Genomic DNA, 18,676 nt, shown 5'->3' with positions numbered 1-18,676 from the left:
AGCCAACTTTTTCACTCTCCTCTTTCACTTTCATCAAGAGGCTCTTTAGTTCCTCTTTGCTTTCTACTGTAAGGGTGGTGTCATCTGTATATCTGAGGTTATTAATATTTCTCCCGGCAGTCTTGATTCCGGCTTGTGCTTCATCCAGCCTGGCATTTCATGTGATATACTCTTCATAGAAGTTAAATAAGCAGGGTGACAATATACAGCCTTGATGTACTCCTTTCCCAATTTGGAACCAGTCTGTTGTTCCATGTCCAGTTCTAACTGTTTCTTCTTGACCTGTGTATAGATTTCTCAGGAGGCAGGTAAGGTGGTCTGGAATTCCCATCTCTTTAAGAATTCTTTACAGTTTGTTGTGATCCACACAGTCAAAGGCTTTGGTGTAATCAATAAAGCAGAAGTAGATATTTTTCTGTAACTCTCTTGCTTTTTCTGTGATCCAGTGGATGTTGGCAATTTGATCTCTGGTTCCTCTTGCCTTTTCTAAATCCAGCTTGAACATCTGGAAGTTCTCCATTCACGTACTATTTTGAAGCCCAGCTTGGAGCATTCTGAGCATTACTTTGCTAGCGTGTAAGATGAGTGCAATTGTGCAGTAGTTTGAACATTCTTTGGCATTCCCTTTCTTAGGGATTGGAATGAAAACTGACCTTTTCCAGTCCTGTGGCCACTGGTGAGTTTTCTAAATTTGCTGGCATATTGAGTGCAGCACTTTAACAGTATCTTTTAGGACTTGAAATAGCTCGACTAGAATTCTATCACTTCCACTAGCTTTGTTCATGGTGATGCTTCCTAAGGCCCACTTGACTTCGCACTCCAGAATGTCTGACTCTAGGTGAGTGACCAGACCATATGGGACCTGGTATACAAAGGCAGCCGATAACCCTCTGTATTACTTGTGCCCAGGCTGCCGAAACAGCACTGCAGACTGTGTTTTTTCACAGTGCAGGATAAAGTCTGAGATCAGTGTGTGGCCAGGGTTGGTTTCTTCTGAGGTCTGTCTCCTTGGCTTGTGGACAGCCATCTCCTGGGAATTCATGTGGTCTTCCCTCTGCATGTTTGTTCTGTTCTTCTAAGACCCCAGTCACGTTGGATTCAGCCCACCATTATGACCTCATTTTAACTTAATTACATTTGTGCAGACCCTTTCTTTGAATATAGTCTTGTTCTGAGCTAGTAGACATTAGGATTTCAGCATATGAATTTGGGGGTGGTGGGGACAACTCCACCCTAACACCTAATACCCTCAGAGGTAGTTGAAGTGCAAGAGGCTTTCCAGGTTATGTGAAAAGCAGTAGGGACGTATTTGCTTGGAATACTGTTTATTCCTAGTAAGATAAAATCTGAAGATCTGCTTCGTCCAAGTTCATTTAGTAATTATTTTAGCTTTGTCTCTACAGAGTGGGATAACAAATATGCCTGTGTCAGTAAGAAGCATGGCTGTGACTTTCAGATCTGAGGAAATTGAGCTGCGTTTAGAGTTTCTGTCATTCCATGGATCATCAGAGTTGAGTCTGAGCCACAATTAAATTCTTTTTGCTGAAAGCCCTGTGTTTAGTGGCTATGTCATGGAGCCGGAGGTAGCTACCAGCTTTGGTATGCTATGCTATGCTAAGTCACTTCAGTCGTGTCCGACTCTGTGCGACCCCATAGACGGCAGCCCACCAGGCTCCCCCGTCCCTGGGATTCTCCAGGCAAGAACACTGGAGTGGGCTGCTGTTTCCTTCTCCAATCCATGAAAGTGAAAAGTGAAAGTGAAGTCGCTCAGTTGTGTCCGACTCTTAGCGACCCCATGGATTGCAGCCTAACAGGCTCCTTTGTCCATGGGATTTTCTAAGCAAGAGTACTGGAGTGGGGTGCCATTGCCTTCTCCAGCTTTGGTATGAGAGTGTTGTAAAGATTTTCAAGGACTTCGTAGTGGATAATGTCTTATTTTACCACATAAATCAAGGTGCCAGTCTCTCCTGATTTCTAAACACCCCCGTCCCCCAAACCACATTCCAAATCCAAGAGAAACAGTTTTGTGCCCATTTGTCTCACTTTTGCCTAGAAAAGGTAAACTGCTACTAACCAGACCTGTCCTTTGGTCTAGAATGTGGTGATCCCATTATTAAAAGGTAAGGACTCAGCGGATGGGGACCTTGTGTTTGGGGCAGAGAGACAGGTGTTAGAGGCTACTGCTTTGTAACCAGATGCCATAAGTCCTAGTGATGTAGAGCATTTGTTGTCTCAGTGTTGCTGGGTGCTGGTTCTGGTTCAGGGTCTGCTGGGAGGTCGTCATTACCGTGTGATTGGCTAGCGCTAAGCATCTGAAGGCTGCTGAGACTGGAGGAGCTTAGCTTCCCAGCTTGTTACTCGGGTAGCTTTTGGCAAGAGGCCTCAGTTCCACAGGCTTCCCAGGTGGCTCAGAGGTTAAAAAAAAAAAAAATCCGCCTGCCAGTGCTGGAGACACAAGTTTGATCCCTGGGTTGGAAAGATCCCCTAGAGAAGGGAATGATAACCCACTCTAGTATTCTTACCTGGGAAATCCCATGGATAGAGAGAGGAGCCTGGTGGGCAACAGTCCGTGGGGTCGCAAAAGAGTCAGACACAACTTAGCGTCTAAAATAACAAATCTGTAATTTGCATTACTGTAGATCAGTGGTTCTCAATTTGGGATCCCCTAGGTTTCCTACACTTGGCATCTCGTGGGTGGAGGCCAGGCATATTGCTGAACGTTCTGCAATGTACAGGAGGCCCCACACCAGAGTTATCCCCACACATCAGTTATATGGAGGTTAAGAAACTCCTCTGATGTTCTCCTTTAAATGGTAGTCTAAATTAGGAAATTCATTGTAAAGTAGTAACTGTACATAGTCCCCTTAATGCTTGTTATTGGCACAGCTTGTCCAAAAGTTGATAAAGATTATTCTGATGGGAACTTGTTATACATTCTACTGGTGGGAAGAATTTCTTAGATTGTTTCCAGGAAAATTGATTCTAGCAAGAATCATCCATCAGTGTAAATTCTCAACAAACCCTGATTCAGCTGAGGTTCTGCTTTCCCAAGTGCTTGTGCTACTGAATAATCATCACTAAGTATGCTCTAATATAGTAAAAGCTGATCTTTTTAGAAAAGGTTTTTTATTAAGGCAGTGTTGTTAGACATAGCTAATCATTCAACCAAGAAACAAAGATGCCTTTAAATTGTTGACTTTGAGTTTTAATGTTTAGAAAGTCAACTTTACGTTGATATGTATAGTATTTTTTTAAAGAAAGAGTTGCGTAACCAGTTACTATTATCGTAAGGCTTTAACTGCGCAATAACACGAGAAGGTTGATTTTAGCAATATTAGTTCCGCTGATCAACTCTCCTTCCACATTCAGTTAAAACATCTCAGCAGTCTTCAGTGGGCGTTGCCAACCCTGGTTCTCGGGGTTAGACAGTAGCCAGTGTAGACTCATTTTCAAATTTTACGTGATGGGATTTTTTATTGTGCATTTCAGTTAATTATTAAGTAAGCACCTATTCTTTGCTGGTCACTGTGCTGCTTACTTGTTGTCTCCAGTTGGATGTCTAATAGATTTCTCAAATTGACATATTCCAAATGGAACTTTTTTCTTTTTCTTTCAAAGTATCTTTTTGTAAGTCTTAGGTGAATAAATGATACAATCAAGTCACCCAGTTGCTTAAGCATAAAACAAAATAGAATCAACAAAACCTAGAAAACCGAAATACCTAGGAGTCATCCTTGACTTTTTGTTCATGTCCAGGCCAGGACTGAATTGTGTGGGTCCACTTCCAGAACGTATTTCCAGCCTGTCCAAGTTTCTCCATCCTTGTCCCCTATACGCCTCATTTGTCTCAAAACCTAAATCAGATCTGAGGAGGTTTCCCTGTGTTCTCTCTCCCAGCCTCCTGCTGTTTTCCTTCATAGCACTTCCCACAGTCTGTGGTTTGTGCTGTGCTCATCTGTGATTTCTTTCCTCCTAGGATATAAGATCCCTGATGGTAGAGGCCCTTCCCATCTTGCTTTCCAGATCCTTAGTTGCTGGCTCTGTGCCTCCCACGTACATAGTAGGTGTGCAGAAGTCTTTGGAATCCATTCAGTTACAGTGTAGTTGCCTACTAAGTGCTAGACAGTCTTTTAGACCCTTGGACTAATCAGTGGACAGAGCTCACCTTCATTTTAACTTTTTGATCACTTGCCATCACATGCATTTGAGCTCAGGTAGCATGTGCACGTGCCAGGCCCTCAGGGAATGTGCATGCCCTCATTTTTTTGCTTTTTTTTTTATAGTTGATTTGCAACATTGTGTTAGTTTCAGTTATACAGCAAAAATGATTCAGTTATACATATGTATATATTTTTAGATTCTGTTCTGTTATAGGTTATTACAAGATATTAACCTATATCATTCCCAGTGCTATACAGTAAATCCTAGTGGCTTATCTGTTTCATATGTGGTAGTATATATCTGTTAATCCCATACTCTTAATTTGTCCCTGTCCTCCCCTTTCCCTTTGGTAGCCATAAGTTTGTTTTTTATGTCTGTGAGTCTGATTCTGTTTTGTAAATAAATCCATTTGCATTATTTTTTAGATTCCACATGTAAGCAGTATCATATATGTGTCTTTCTTTTTCTAACTTACTCACTCTGTATGATAATCTCTAGTTCCATCCATCTTGTTACAGATGGCAATTTCATTCTTTTTTATGAATGACTTCTATTGTGTATGTGTATATATATGTATATGTGTATATATATATAGACACACACACGCCACATTTTTATCCATTGTTGATAAACATGTTGATGGACATTTAGGCTGCTTCCATGTCTTGGCTATTATAAATAGTGCTGCTGTGAACATTAGGGTGCATATTATCTTTTTGAATTCGAGTTTTCATCCTTTCTGGATATATGCCTGGGAACAGGATTGCTGGATCATATGATAACTATTTGTAGCTTTTTAAGGAACCTCCATACTGTTTTCCATAGTGCCTATGCCCCAGATTTAGAAGTGTGGGGCTCTGGCCAGGAGGGAGGCTCTGGCACCATGGCTAGGCCAGGCCTGGGGTTGGGGTTGGTGTGGGACCTCAACATGAAAGAGCAGTGTGATGTTAAAAGATGAATTGTGTGTCCAGTGGAATTCCATGCAGTCATTATTTAAAGCCACGTGCTTGCAGTGAAAATATTTGAAACTATAAATTCCATAAACTTTAGAATCCATTTGTTTCCATTTCTTTGATCTGAGTAATTTCCTGAAGAATATCTTTTTTTCCAAAGATGCTAGCATATGGTTTGTATTAAAGAAGATTCTTTAGGAGAGCATTACCCTTATGAAAATAATTGTTCACAGTTAGTCCAGCTCTCTGTTTACTGAAAAGTCAGATGCATTCCAGATGGAGAGGTTTGTGTAAAATGAATCTCTTGTAATGAAACTTTGAAACAGGGATTTCAATTTCAAAATGATTGTATCGGCAGATACATCTTCCCTCAGAAAGTTTTAGTGGGGATCACGCTCCATACTTCCCCACATCTTTTCCCTTTTGGTTCTTTTCTCTTTTTTTCCTTCTTTTGCAAATATTTAAGCCAGTTTGGCAATTCCCAAGTTATGCACCTCAAGGTATTAATAGCTAATTAGCTTCCAACCATTGGAGCCAGATAAAGGCTCCAGGTGACCTCCCTACTGCTTGGCTACCAAGTTACAGCGGAAGTGAGTCAGAGTTCTGTACCCTGACCTGTATGGGCCAGGAGGCACCAAAATCAGTTTTGTAGGTAAATTGAACACGGTCGATGCTCTGTCTTTAGTACCCTCACCCAGACTTTCTGTAGACTTACTGAGGCCAACGTGACGGCATCCGAGACAGGATGGGGTCTACACGGGCATCCCTCGTCCTCCAAGCGAGCTGCTGCCCTCCCAGCCCTTGGGGCTTGTTGCAGCCCTGACACCCGGCCCACACCAGACTGGCTGGCGGATGTCTGTGTATTTCCAGTCAGACCAGGGCTCTTAATGTCACTCATTTTCCCCCAGGAATTTCAAACATCCATTATACTAAGTAACAAGGCCACTTAATTCATAAGAAAACTCATTTTACTAATTAACAAAGCTTCTGGTGTAGTTCAGAGATTAAAATAGCTGGAGCATTTAAAATAGCCATCTGGCCTCAGGATTGTGTCCTGGCTAATTACTTCCCGATTGAGTTTTCCCATTTAGGGCAAATAGCTACCTCCAGACTGGAGATTCTTCCTGGAGCAAACTCACTCACACACAGAGCACACTGTCTAGGCTGCTGTGTTTTCTAGCAAAGTACAGATCTTACAACAACTTTAAATACAAATTAGGAAGAAGGAAAAAAGCATGAAGACTGCATTGTCCCTGTAGTAAGGTGCTAACAATGTAGGTTTAGTTACTATGGATATGTCGTAACCACCCACCAGAATAAGCTCTAGAAAGTCGATGTCAATTCAGAGGGGATAAAATTCTTTAAGATAATTTTCTTATTTTCTTAATAGTATCAAAATATCCAAGTTGTCCTATTGCCTCCTTTGAGTGAAATTCTTAACAGTTTCAGTTTTACATAACAGAGAGGATGCTAGTTGTCTGCTGTTCAGACTCTTGCAGGTAACGCACTGTCTTAGTTGTCCTTGGATCGGAACACAGTGTGCATGGCATCAAAATGCACCCTCTGTCATTCATACGTAACGGAAAATACTTGTCCTGTTTTTGCTTTTTCCTTTGTTTTTGTCTTTGTTGACGAAATCCTGGTTTGACTATTCTGAGTACCCCAATCTGACCTGTATGGGAATCAGATACAGAGCAGACATCTTCCACAGTGATTCAATGGCCATGGGTTTGAGCATCCTCTGGGAGAAGGTGACGGACAGGGGAGGCTGGCATGCTGCAGTCCATAGGGTCACAAAGAGTCCTGACTTAGGACATGACTTAGCGACTGAACAACAACAAAATCTTCCACAAGTTTCTTCATATTGTGTTTAAAAGATTAGAGGACCCAGCCCACTTAATAGTAAAACTCAACTTGTTTTCCACTTTGGTCTAGATTTGTATGTTAACAAAAATGCTAATTCTGAAAGAGTATTGATTCGGTATGTGAGGAGGTACTAATTTACTTTGGGGTCAGGGGAGGGCTGGAGGGACACCCCTGTCCACTCTGCTCCCTCTCCACGTGTAGGCTCGCTCACCCCACTTTCTTCATGATTTTTTGCCTGGCCCTTTTCATTCAGCCAAAAGATACTTGTTTGGCACTAATTGTAATGGTTAGAGCAGCTACAGGTGCTGGTTATGAAAAGCTCCCTATGGCTAGGGAGCTGATATGAAAGTTAGGTGTTGTGTGTTGGTGACTTTGCTTGTTTATCCAAGTAAGTGAGCACATGTCTAAAATAACCTGGGACATTTCTTTTTAGGTTACCTGTTCAGAAGCCCAAAATTTAGGGTGCTTTTTTTTCTTCCAATTGCTCCTCTGAATGTAACTTCCTTTTTTTAGTTTATATTCTCTGATGAAGTAAAGGAAAAATAAGCTCACCAAATATAAAATGGATTATGTTCAGTGTAAGATTTTAAATTTATTAGAGTTCAACATTGCCAGTATGGCAACTTTGTTCTTTTGCCCAAATAAAGAATTTTTTAATGAATTTTGAACTTGTGATGTAGAGTGTAAAGAAAAGGGAATAGAAAATAGTAAAGAAGTTGAAAACTTAAACTGCATGTAGACTAGTATATAATAAAGAAATTAGACAATTTATTGAAAGCTGAAAGTTTATTTTACTATACAACAAAGTTTTAAGTGAAGTACTCAGCAAGAATTAGGTGGTATGATATGATTTTGATTAACTTTTCTACAGTGTTAAAGGAAAGTTTGAAAAAGTATCTGAGCAGCGGGTTGGCAGTTTATTCTTTGCAGTTTTGAAGTAATAACATTATCTTGACTACTCTCTTTTAAAATAGCTATTTTTTTTTTAGCTCAGTGAAGTATTGTATAAATGATACAGCTATTTAAAAGTCGTAAAGAATTGTAATCCTCATTATAACCATCAGGACCTGATTTTAATTTAGTTTCTTTTTTGAGCAGTTCTAACTATCTGTAAGGACTGTTAGTTTTTAAACTTTATTCTTTCTTAAGGGTCTTCCACATAAAAAGGATGGAATTGACTTATTTTTAAAAATAGAGTAAAACTCATTTCTCTCATAATTACCATATGATTCCTTTGGACCATTATTAAATCTAAGAAAAATTAAGGGTTTTAGTAATCTTATCACTATGATATATTAGTGATCTTTTCTGTGTTTTGTAACACTTTGCTATTTCATCATCCTGGGAATTGATTCATCATTACTCATCAGTTATCCCCAACAATGTTAAAACAAGACCAGAATAATAAAGAGTAATGGAATTGCCTAGTAGGATGCTATCACAATGACTACTGCATCGTCCTTTAGTTTGCTTATTACATTGCCCAAAGAATGCACTATCTTTCAAGAAGGTATGAAAGAGTGCTGCAGAGAGCATTTTTTAGTCTACTTTTAGCTTTCAGTGAACACAGTTGAAAAATCAAAAGTTTTCACCAAAATGGCCAAGAGAAAAGAATGACAGAGGAACACTTTTCACAAATGTTAGATGAATGAGATGAATGCAGAGAGATAGGCAACATTGTAGACTCTGAACGATGATGGTGAACTTGGTTCCAGAAGTCTCAGATTGAGTCTCTAAATAGTGTAGCCTTGAATTTTCTCAGATCCAAGAACAGTGTATTTCTAAAGACCAAAAGGAAATATGTCTTTGGCATCCAGTTAGTCTTTGAAGAGGAAGAATTTCCTCACTGAGAATGTTGTAATAAGAATCTGGACCACTGGTGTTCTGAATGACCGAGTGACAGTGCTCTTTCATCTTTTGTGATGTTTGTGAATCAGCATTTATCCAGTATGGTTTATAAAAGGACAAACACTGGAGGCAAAATTGTATATCAGAGTGATTAAAGGGAAGTAGATGGTGTCGAAATGAAGAGATTCGTTGGATTGACCATTCTAATTGGTGCTTGTAAATCTAAAAATGAAAATGTTTTACAGTTCTAGATCAAAAAAGATCTTCCTCTCTTCACAGAATTACAGACTGTCAGACGCTTTGGGTATTCTTCTAGTATTGCATTCTGACAATGCAAAGGCAATAATAAGTGAGAAGCTGTTGTCAGAAGAGAATAAAGGTGTTTATGGTTGCCACTCTGAATAGCTATGTGCCCAGACTTGAAAACAGTGGAGTAGTTTTCCTTACAGTTTAGAAGTTGAAATCAGACTGCACTGTTATCATGGACTGCTACTCTCTGTAGTAGTTTTAAGAGAACTCAAAACAAGCACAGAACCTCCCTTTAAATTACTGTTCATCTTGAAGCTAATGAATGTACTGGGTAACCCGAAAGACTACTCAGCTCCACCCGACTACCAGGGGAATCCTTTCTCTGTTCCCTCAGCTCTGTCTCAGCCCCCTGGACGTGCTTGGGCCACGTTGTTCTGCAGGTGCTGAAAAAGCATGGCCTTGCTGCCCCTGGAGTTGGGAGCATTGTGTCAGCATCTCTCAGTGCCTCAACCATTTTATTTTTATTAACTGTTATTTGTGTTAACTGTTATTTGTACTAACTGTTATTATTAAGTCCGCTTACATAATATCACTAGTCCATCTGAAAAGGAGGAAAAGTTTTTTCTCCTGTTTAAAAAAAAAATCCAAACAAAACTTTGTCTCCCTTCATGAAATAAAACTAACCAAATAAGCAAGCAAACTGTCATGTTTATTTTGTGACTCTGAAGTAATTAACAAATTCCCTATGGAAGTAATTGCTAAATGCTCACCAGCAGCCTCTTAAAGATGGATTTGCGCGGTAGTCGATAGAATTTAAATTGTTGCCTCCTTAAGTTCTGTGACACAAAGATCCGCTTTTAAGCTTGAGGGTATTGCTGATATTGGTGTCACCATCCTCTTTTTCAGCTTCACGTTCTGTTAATGTATTCTGTTGTCCACATATACTCAGTTACAAATGTTAGACCCATGTCCAGAGTTGTTTCAGTTTAACCAGTGTTTTGATAATTTATAAACGTAGTGAGTGACTTTATACATAACTGTTTGAGAGGTGCTAAGAGGCTGTTTTTCACAAAATGCTTTCGCTTCATCCAGGAATTATGTTTTTTACCTCCCTCTCAAACACTTTGGGGTTTAGGGGCATCTAAAGGAGACCCTTAGTGAAATGTGCATCTGTTACTGTGATGGCATGATACTTTAGCTATATCAACTAGCCATGCATTTCCTGTGCAGAGCAAGGCTTTCAGTTCCTGGACTGTACACTGCTCTGTTGAGCTGTATCTCTGTCCATACACCAGTACCACACCTTCTTAATTATGCTATAGCTGTCCTAATTATCCTATAGCTTCTTGAAATCAAGTAGTGTGAGTCCTAGAGCTCTCAAAATCATTGTGACTTCTTTAGGTCTTCATTTCCCTTAAATTAAATCTTGTCCACGTCCACCGAGAAAGTCATCCCATCCCTTGCCTTTTCCTGTGATGAATAGTTGTGGTATGTTTACAAATATCAGTCCTTAGCAGTCCTGGGATTCTCAATCATTGTTGTGTTCTTTGGTTTTACAAAGTATACTTAATTTGGTCTTTTATATCTATATTTGCAAGTAAGATATTTGCTTTTATTTTGCTTTCTGATATGTTTTTTATGATATATTTGCCAGCTTGTATATTCAGTGTTACGATAACTTTATAAAATGGATTGTGAAAGATCACTATTTTCTGTTTCCCTGAAACAGTTATATGTGTAATAAGACAATTCAATATTCCCTAAGGAATTTGCTAAACTATTCAAGACCAATCCATCATTTTTAAAGGAGTAATTATATTTTATTATTTTCTGTGTTTATGGTCTGTTCAACTTTTCTCTTGTTTTTCTTTGAATGAATTTCTGTTTTCTTAGGAAATCATCTTTATTTTTCACTTTTCTCAAATCTAGCATTAGAGGACTGGATACAGTGTTCTTTTAAAGCTATTAAAATCTTTCAGATTATTTAGAAGAGCTTTTTTTTGTTTGTTTGTTTCAATGCTATTCTCCCAAATCTCCCCACCCTCGCCCTCTCCCACAGAGTTCATAAGACTGATCTATACATCGGTGTCTCTTTTGCAATCTCGTACACAGGGTTATTGTTACCATCTTTCTAAATTCCATATATATGCGTTAGTATACTGTATTGGTGTTTTTCTTTCTGGCTTACTTCACTCTGTATAATAGGCTCCAGTTTCATCCATCTCATTAGAACTGATTCAAATGTATTCTTTTTAATGGCTGAGTAATACTCCATTGTGTATATGTACCACAGCTTTCTTATCCATTCATCTGCTGATGGACATCTAGGTTGCTTCCATGTCCTGGCTATTATAAACAGTGCTGCGATGAACATTGGGGTACACGTGTCTCTTTCCCTTCTGGTTTCCTCAGTGTGTATGCCCAGCAGTGGGATTGCTGGATCATAAGGCAGTTCTATTTCCAGTTTTTTAAGGAATCTCCACACTGTTCTCCATAGTAGCTGTACTAGTTTGCATTCCCACCAACAGTGTAAGAGAGTTCCCTTTTCTCCACACCCTCTCCAGCATTTATTGCTTGTAGACTTTTGGATCGCAGCCATTCTGACTGGCGTGAAATGGTACCTCATAGTGGTTTTGATTTGCATTTCTCTGATAATGAGTGATGTTGAGCATCTTTTCATGTGTTTGTTAGCCATCTGTATGTCTTCTTTGGAGAAATGTCTATTTAGTTCTTTGGCCCATTTTTTGATTGGGTCATTTATTTTTCTGGAGTTGAGCTGTAGGAGTTGCTTGTATATTTTTGAGATTAGTTGTTTGTCAGTTGCTTCATTTGCTATTATTTTTTCCCATTCTGAAGGCTGCCTTTTCACCTTGCTAATAGTTTCCTTTGTTGTGCAGAAGCTTTTAAGTTTAATTAGGTCCCATGTGTTTATTTTTGCTTTTATTTCCAATATTCTGGGAGGTGTTAGAAGAGCTTTTAAAAAGTTTTAAATGGTTAGCATTTTATTTTTATTATGTCCAGTAAAGTAACCTACCCCAGCCCTAAGTTTATTGAGGCTTTTTCTTTTCCTTTTATTTGGGATAATATATTTAAGATTCCATTTTTGTAACCAACTTGTGGATACATGACAGAGTAACTTTGGCTTATTTATTATAGTGTTCAGATCTCCTGTGTCCTTAATTTATTTTCAGTTTTTTTTTTTTGTAATTTATTTTCAGGGCAAGTTTATTCGGATCAACTTTGATGTAACTGGCTATATCGTTGGGGCCAACATTGAAACATGTATCCTTTTTCATAATTGCATTATTCAAAATAGAGAATGATTTAATCTTCCTGCGGCCTGGTGGCCATCCTCTGTGACGCCTCTTCCATTTCCCAGATGATAAAACTTAAGCCCAGAGAAATTGTGACTTGTTTAGATACTTTCAACTACTGAATATGAACTCCAAAGTGATATTTTGTTGTTGTTTGTTTTTGACACTGGGTCATGATCTGGTCGCGTGGCTGGGGAAGTGGAGGGTCCCACTAAGGTGAGAACACCTGTACATATACTGGCATTTGAACAGGCAAATGGACCCAGGAAGTGTTTGTGTGCTCATAGCACATTTAGGTGAGTAACATCTTCAGTTCTGCTGTATTAGCCCATTTTTCCCCCATCTACTTTTGATTTTAGTAGAGACCATGTCCCATTGAGATGAACCTTATAATCTACAGAGTTGAAGCAGTTTCACTTAGTGTTAAGCAGAATAAAGTCAGAGGGGAAAGAAAGGTCAAACACGTAGACTAGTCCTCAGAAATGTCACAAGCGTAGAGTAGCCTTAAGGAACGATGGATCTATAGAGAGAATTAGTGTGATTAAAAAGAATAAATTAGAAATGATTCTGAATGATAATGTCCCAGTTAGGAAATAACAGCTGAAGTTCTCTATACTTGTTAATACTCTTTGTCATAGATATTGTTTCTGGCCCTTGGGTCGGGGATGGATCGGATTTTTCCTGTTAATTCAGAACTATGTTTTATGTCTCTAAATATGCTCAGAGCCAGAAAACAAAACAAACACTTGAACATGACAGGCAAATGGATCCAGAGCAGGGGTCCCCAGCCTCTACCACCTGAAGATCCAAGGTGGAACTAATGTAATAATAGAAAAAGTGCACAATGACTGTAACGCGCTTGAATCATCCCCAGACCACCCCCACTCTGGGCCATGGAGAAATCATCTTCCGCAGAACCAATCCCTGGTGCCAAAAGGGTTGGCGACCGCTGCGCTGGAGTCTCTTCACGTTGAAGAGCATCCTTCATGTGCATGCACTCTTCACCGAATGTGGAGGGTGTGTTTGGGATAGTCCAATTTTTAATTAGGCTATATGCACATACCCAGTTTGCTTTGGTGGCCCCAGGAAGATTTAATTCAGAGATAATTCTCTCCCAGGGCAGTGGAACTGAGACTCTTGGGAGTCCAGTGGGACTGTCAGTGCAGAGATATTCCAGGAGCATCCAGACTCAGTGGACAGAGAAACCAAAACAGGCCCCAGATCCACGCCCCAAATACCCACACGGGGCTGCGGTGTTCTGACACATGGGTACTGACTGACTGGAGTGGTACCAGAGTTATGCACATTTTGGAGTCCAGCAAAGTCTTGGTTTCTGACTGTGCTGTTTGAGTAATTTCTTTGTGCCCTGGTTTCCTTCTTTGTGAAATTGCAATAATAAGTCTGCTGTTAAAAGGCTTTTCCACCTCAGACAACTTGGCTTCCCTTTTTTTTATAGCGTCTCACGGCTCCTTGTGTAGAGCTGTGTTCTTTGAACATAATCCAAGTCAGGGTAGTGTGGGTGGAGGGAGGGGTGAGGGAAGCACTCTGATCTTCAAGCTCCCTGCAAGTTCAGAGGTTCTAGAAGATTAGTGAGAAACAGAAACTGCATGTCTTTTCTTTTTCCGCATACAAAATTCCATCATTTAGAGTGATTCATTGCAGACTAGTTACTGTATTCTAAAGAAAGAAAAATCTTACAAATTAAATGTGTACACTGAGAGGAGACCACCTTTTCATTGTCACCCTTAACCACCGTTGCTCAGACCTTCTGGAAAAATCTCGTGCTGTTCGTCAAGCAAAAGATGAGCGTACTTTTCATATCTTTTACCAATTGTTATCTGGAGCAGGAGAACATCTGAAGTGTAAGTTACAGATTTTTTTTTTTTACTGTTTTATGTTCAGTTGAATATCTTTTATAATACTTTTTTTTGACAAAGAGAACAGTTGTAAAATTATGCACATACACACACCAAAATTCTAGCTGGCTCAATTATGAAAGTGAAATTGAACTTCAAGCCATGGGATAGGTACTTTAAGTGGCAGGCATATGGGTGGTGGTATATTATCTTTTGTACTTTTCTTTTAAAATAATTTTAAATTTGAAGGCATATGATGTGTTTTATACAAATATTGTTTCAAAATTTGTAAATATAAAAGTAATAAATTTATTTAATAAAGTTAAATTGAATACATGTGTGTATTCCTAGATTTACAACTGAATGTATGTTATGCTTCCAGTAGTACTAGAAAGAGCCTGTGTGGATTTTTATTTATTTTGTGAATCACAAAGACCAGAAATTTAGAGTTGGACAAGGTAAAAAGTAAGTTCTTTCCTGGGTCAGAATTTTGCTGGGTCAGAAGAAGATGCACAACTTCTTGGTTTCTTCTGAGTCTCAGAGTAAATGCTGCTTCTCTAGAATTAGTATGTATGTTATTTAGATATCACAATAGACATATAAAACCCTATGATCCTTTTCTCACTTGAGATCTAGGCTTTTACTAACCATGGATCATCTGTGGAAGCGTTAAACCCAGAAATTAGTTAAAAACCTGCAAGGAAAAAAAAAAAGCAATAAATAGAGTAATTGCCATTGAGAGACTAAAATTTCAAGGTTATGCAGTAGGTAATGCTAAAGGGAAGAAAACCCTCATTTTCAGCCTGGCAGACTGAAAGCAGTAATGAATCAAGAAAATAACTGTTAAAAGAAGGAATTTTCTTTTTTTTTTTTTTTTTAAGCAATACCCAGTGGAAGCTCCATGTGATGTAGATAAGAATTAAGGGATTGATGTGATCAGGAGTTCTCTGCAGGAGAGCCAGTGACATAGAAAGCCAGAAGCACAGATAACATCTATTGTAGGAAAAACCATGTTTTACTATTTTGCACACTCTTCTTTTCTTAAGAACACATTTATTGAAAAGGAGCTTGTTCTTGCTTATTCATGTCCCCTGAAGTAAGAGAGTCAGTGGGCGTGTCTGTTATAATACCCTGTCAGACTAGTGCTATGTCAGACCTCGCTCTCAAAGGCAAATGGACCACTAAGCAGACTGACCTGGAGAAAGGGTTCCAGGGTGCTGACTGGGCTCAGGACTTGGCGGGCCCATGTTCCACACCAGGAACATAGAATACGGGTTTGAAGGCTTCTCCTCAAAAGATGTCAGAAGTATTTAAATCTGAAAACAATAAAGTTTAGTTATCTGGAAAATTGATATCATTTCCCAGCTATCTGATTTCAAATATAATATTGTATAAACCACTGTCCCCAAAGCCCCTGTTGAGATTTCTGTTGTTTACATCATCATTTCTTTCGTTGTACAGATCATGGAAGACTGTGTATTTAATGTAAGAATGTAAAGGAAGCAAAAGTCTGTGGTGGTGGTGGATTAGATGTTTTTCTGTCCTGTGGGTCCAGTTTGAAGATGGGGCTGTGCTTCAGTCTGTTGATGACTATTTATGACATTGTATTCTGTTTTCTTTCAGCTGATTTGCTCCTTGAAGGATTTAATAACTACAGATTTCTCTCCAATGGCTATATTCCTATTCCGGGACAACAAGACAAAGATAACTTCCAGGAGACAATGGAGGCAATGCATATAATGGGCTTCTCCCATGAAGAGATTCTGTGTATGTATGATTTCTCTAATAAGATTCTGATGCTCAGTTTTACCAAGACTTATACATTAGGGGTAAAAAACCTAAACTAGAAAATGATTGTGAAATTAATGGGACCTACCTCTTAATTTTATGAAATCCTGAGATTTATCTTTCTGAAAAGTTTTATATAGCTAATTTTTAGCACAAAATACATTAGAATATGTCCTCTACGTTTTGATGTCATATCTTACTTTTTTTTTTCTTTTTATATCAACATACAGCAATGCTTAAAGTGGTATCTTCAGTGCTTCAGTTTGGAAATATTTCTTTCAAAAAGGAGCGAAACACTGATCAAGCCTCCATGCCGGAAAATACAGGTAGGCTGATGAACACTGATTTTATTTCTGTTTCTATGGCCTGTTGTGTTCTCCAAAAATGTGTTACAACACGAGCATAAAAGCATCTTGAGGTGTCTCCCACGAGGCTCCACATGCCTACATAAGGGTCAGTCTGATTCCAGAAAGGAGGGAGGAGGATGGAGTGCCAGCTGAGAAGCGGGTGTAGGGACCCTGCCTTAGTAACGGGGGTTAGGACTTGGGGGTGGGCTGAAGAGACCACACGGCTCATCCCTAAGGGAGTGCAGCTGTTGGCTTCCAGCCTGTTTTCTCCTTGCCAGAATGCAGGTCCAGGGCTGCCAACTAGAACTGATTTTTCAGAGAAAGGTGGAAACCTAGATTTTAATAGAAAATTTTCAAACTTTTAAATATTGAAAATGGCTTGAAATTCACAGCAGTTAAAAACAAAAATTTGAGAACCATAAGGAAATGGCAACCGACTCCAGTACTCTTGCCTAGAAAATTCCATGGATGGAGGAGCCTGGTGGGCTACAGCCCATGGGGTTGCAAAGAGTCGGACACGACTGAGCGACTTCACTTCAAAATGTGTTTGCAAGCCTTGTGAGGTCTGCTTCCGACAGTCCAGAGACACAAAGCTGACGCATCTGTGTGTTGACTCAGTGCTTGGTCACCAGAACGTTCTTTTGCCTCCCGGGAGCATCCTTCTCTCCTTTTCCTTTCCTGATTCGTTTATAGAACAACTGTTTTTTAAAAGCCAAAATGGCTCCAATGTCATTGCCTCATGGCCGTTCATTACATCCCCAGTAATAGAAGTAACAAATTAATTGCTTTTTATTGAATAAGAAGCTTTAAAAAATTACAACTCTATAAATTTTCTTGAATTATTACCTATATTAGGTAGTAGTGGTGGTTAATTAACACTTGCACTGTTGTAGTGTGCCAGAGTGTGTACTTTTTGATTACAGCATAATTTAAACGTGTGAGAGGGGAGAGCAGAGTGGAAGGACCTCCTACCACGTTCTTGTCTCCTGGCATAGATGACCACCAACCCATGGCCTGTGTTTCATTTATACCACTTCCCCTTTCCTAGATTATTTCAAAGCAAATCCCAGATACTTCGTTTGTAAACATTTCAGTCTGATGCTCAACTCAGGATCAGAAAATGAGGGCTTGAAGTGGATATATACACCTGGACTTCTGTTTGTATTGATGATATTTCTGCTTTCTCTTACCAGAGTCTTTCAGGTTATCAGTATTTCAAATTTTTTAATTCTAGTAAAATTACACATAACAAAACTTGTCATTTTAACTCTTTTTTAAGCATATAGTTCAGTAATATATATTCACATTATCATGCAGTCACTCTCTAGACTTCATCTTGCAAACTTAAACTCTAAAACAAGTCCCCATATCCCCCTCCCCCAGCAACCGCCATTCTACTTTGTCTCTGTGAATAGGACGAGTCTGGGTACCTTGTATAAGTAGAATCATTCCGTGTTTGTCTTTTGTGACTGGCTTTTTTCATCAGGTTAATATATTATTATATGTTAATTTCCCATGGCATTTTTACATGTTGGTATCAAAATGGCATTTTTCAGAAAAGTCTTATTCTCTGCTATCATTAATAAGACTAAAACTAAAATTACCTTCATTAGCACATCACTCCCGACCATTCTTCCTCACCCTCCCCACCCCATCCCCACCCCCTCACCCTCGATGAATAAGGTAAATACAGCAAATAGCTGTTAACCTGTAGTACCAGAAGCACCACAGATTTGAACAAGAAAAGTACATCTAGTCACAGAAATTTAGCACAAACATAATAATGAACCAAAAGGAAGAGCACATTTCAGTTACTGGGCTTTGGATATAAGGGAATGTGAAACTAGATTAAAATCTGAAAAACAGTCACAAACAGAGCAGGTGAGAACTGGGAAATTAGGGTCATTATTGCCACTATGAAAACCAAGAAAAGTCTGCCAGGTCCAACCACTGATCTGTGGGATGGCGGGCGCCAGAGGCATGTGTTGAGTGACCACGGGGCACAGTCAGGGTGAAGGGCTCTGTTCCCAGTGACACCCAAACATTTACCTGCTCCCCACTGGAGTTTTCTCAGCGATATAGGCAGATTGTTACATTTTAGATTGAAAATAACTATAAAGAAAAACAAAAGTGGCAAATAGCAGAGTAATAAGGCTTAGAAGTAGAAAATGTAGTAAGGGAACTTGTTTTCCTCGTGGAGGAGAGTAAGCCAAGATAGTCACTCTGTAAAGTGTGTTTTTTAGCTGCTAAAATGATGTTTATCATCACAAAAAAGAATGTGAGCAATTTGCTTT

General features: G+C 39.2%; 1 protein-coding gene across 5 annotated transcripts in view; it reads left to right on the top strand.

Annotated features, from left to right (window-relative positions):
- The window catches only part of MYH10 (myosin heavy chain 10), a 121,611-nt gene that overhangs the window by 53,338 nt on the left and 49,597 nt on the right, over window positions 1–18,676 (top strand). For all 5 annotated transcript variants that reach the window (XM_070773069.1, XM_019981423.2, XM_070773070.1 and 2 more), the window contains 4 exons: window positions 12,296–12,359; window positions 14,155–14,253; window positions 15,871–16,014; window positions 16,266–16,361. In XM_070773069.1, coding sequence (XP_070629170.1) covers window positions 12,296–12,359; window positions 14,155–14,253; window positions 15,871–16,014; window positions 16,266–16,361 — 403 coding nt within the window. The remainder of the gene's footprint in view (window positions 1–12,295; window positions 12,360–14,154; window positions 14,254–15,870; window positions 16,015–16,265; window positions 16,362–18,676) is intronic.

This window comes from Bos indicus, chromosome 19 (assembly GCF_029378745.1).
Source record: "Bos indicus isolate NIAB-ARS_2022 breed Sahiwal x Tharparkar chromosome 19, NIAB-ARS_B.indTharparkar_mat_pri_1.0, whole genome shotgun sequence".
Classification (NCBI taxonomy): Eukaryota; Metazoa; Chordata; class Mammalia; order Artiodactyla; family Bovidae; genus Bos; species Bos indicus.
Note: the sequence above shows the minus strand (reverse complement) of the source record. Positions and strands in the feature narration are given on the sequence as shown.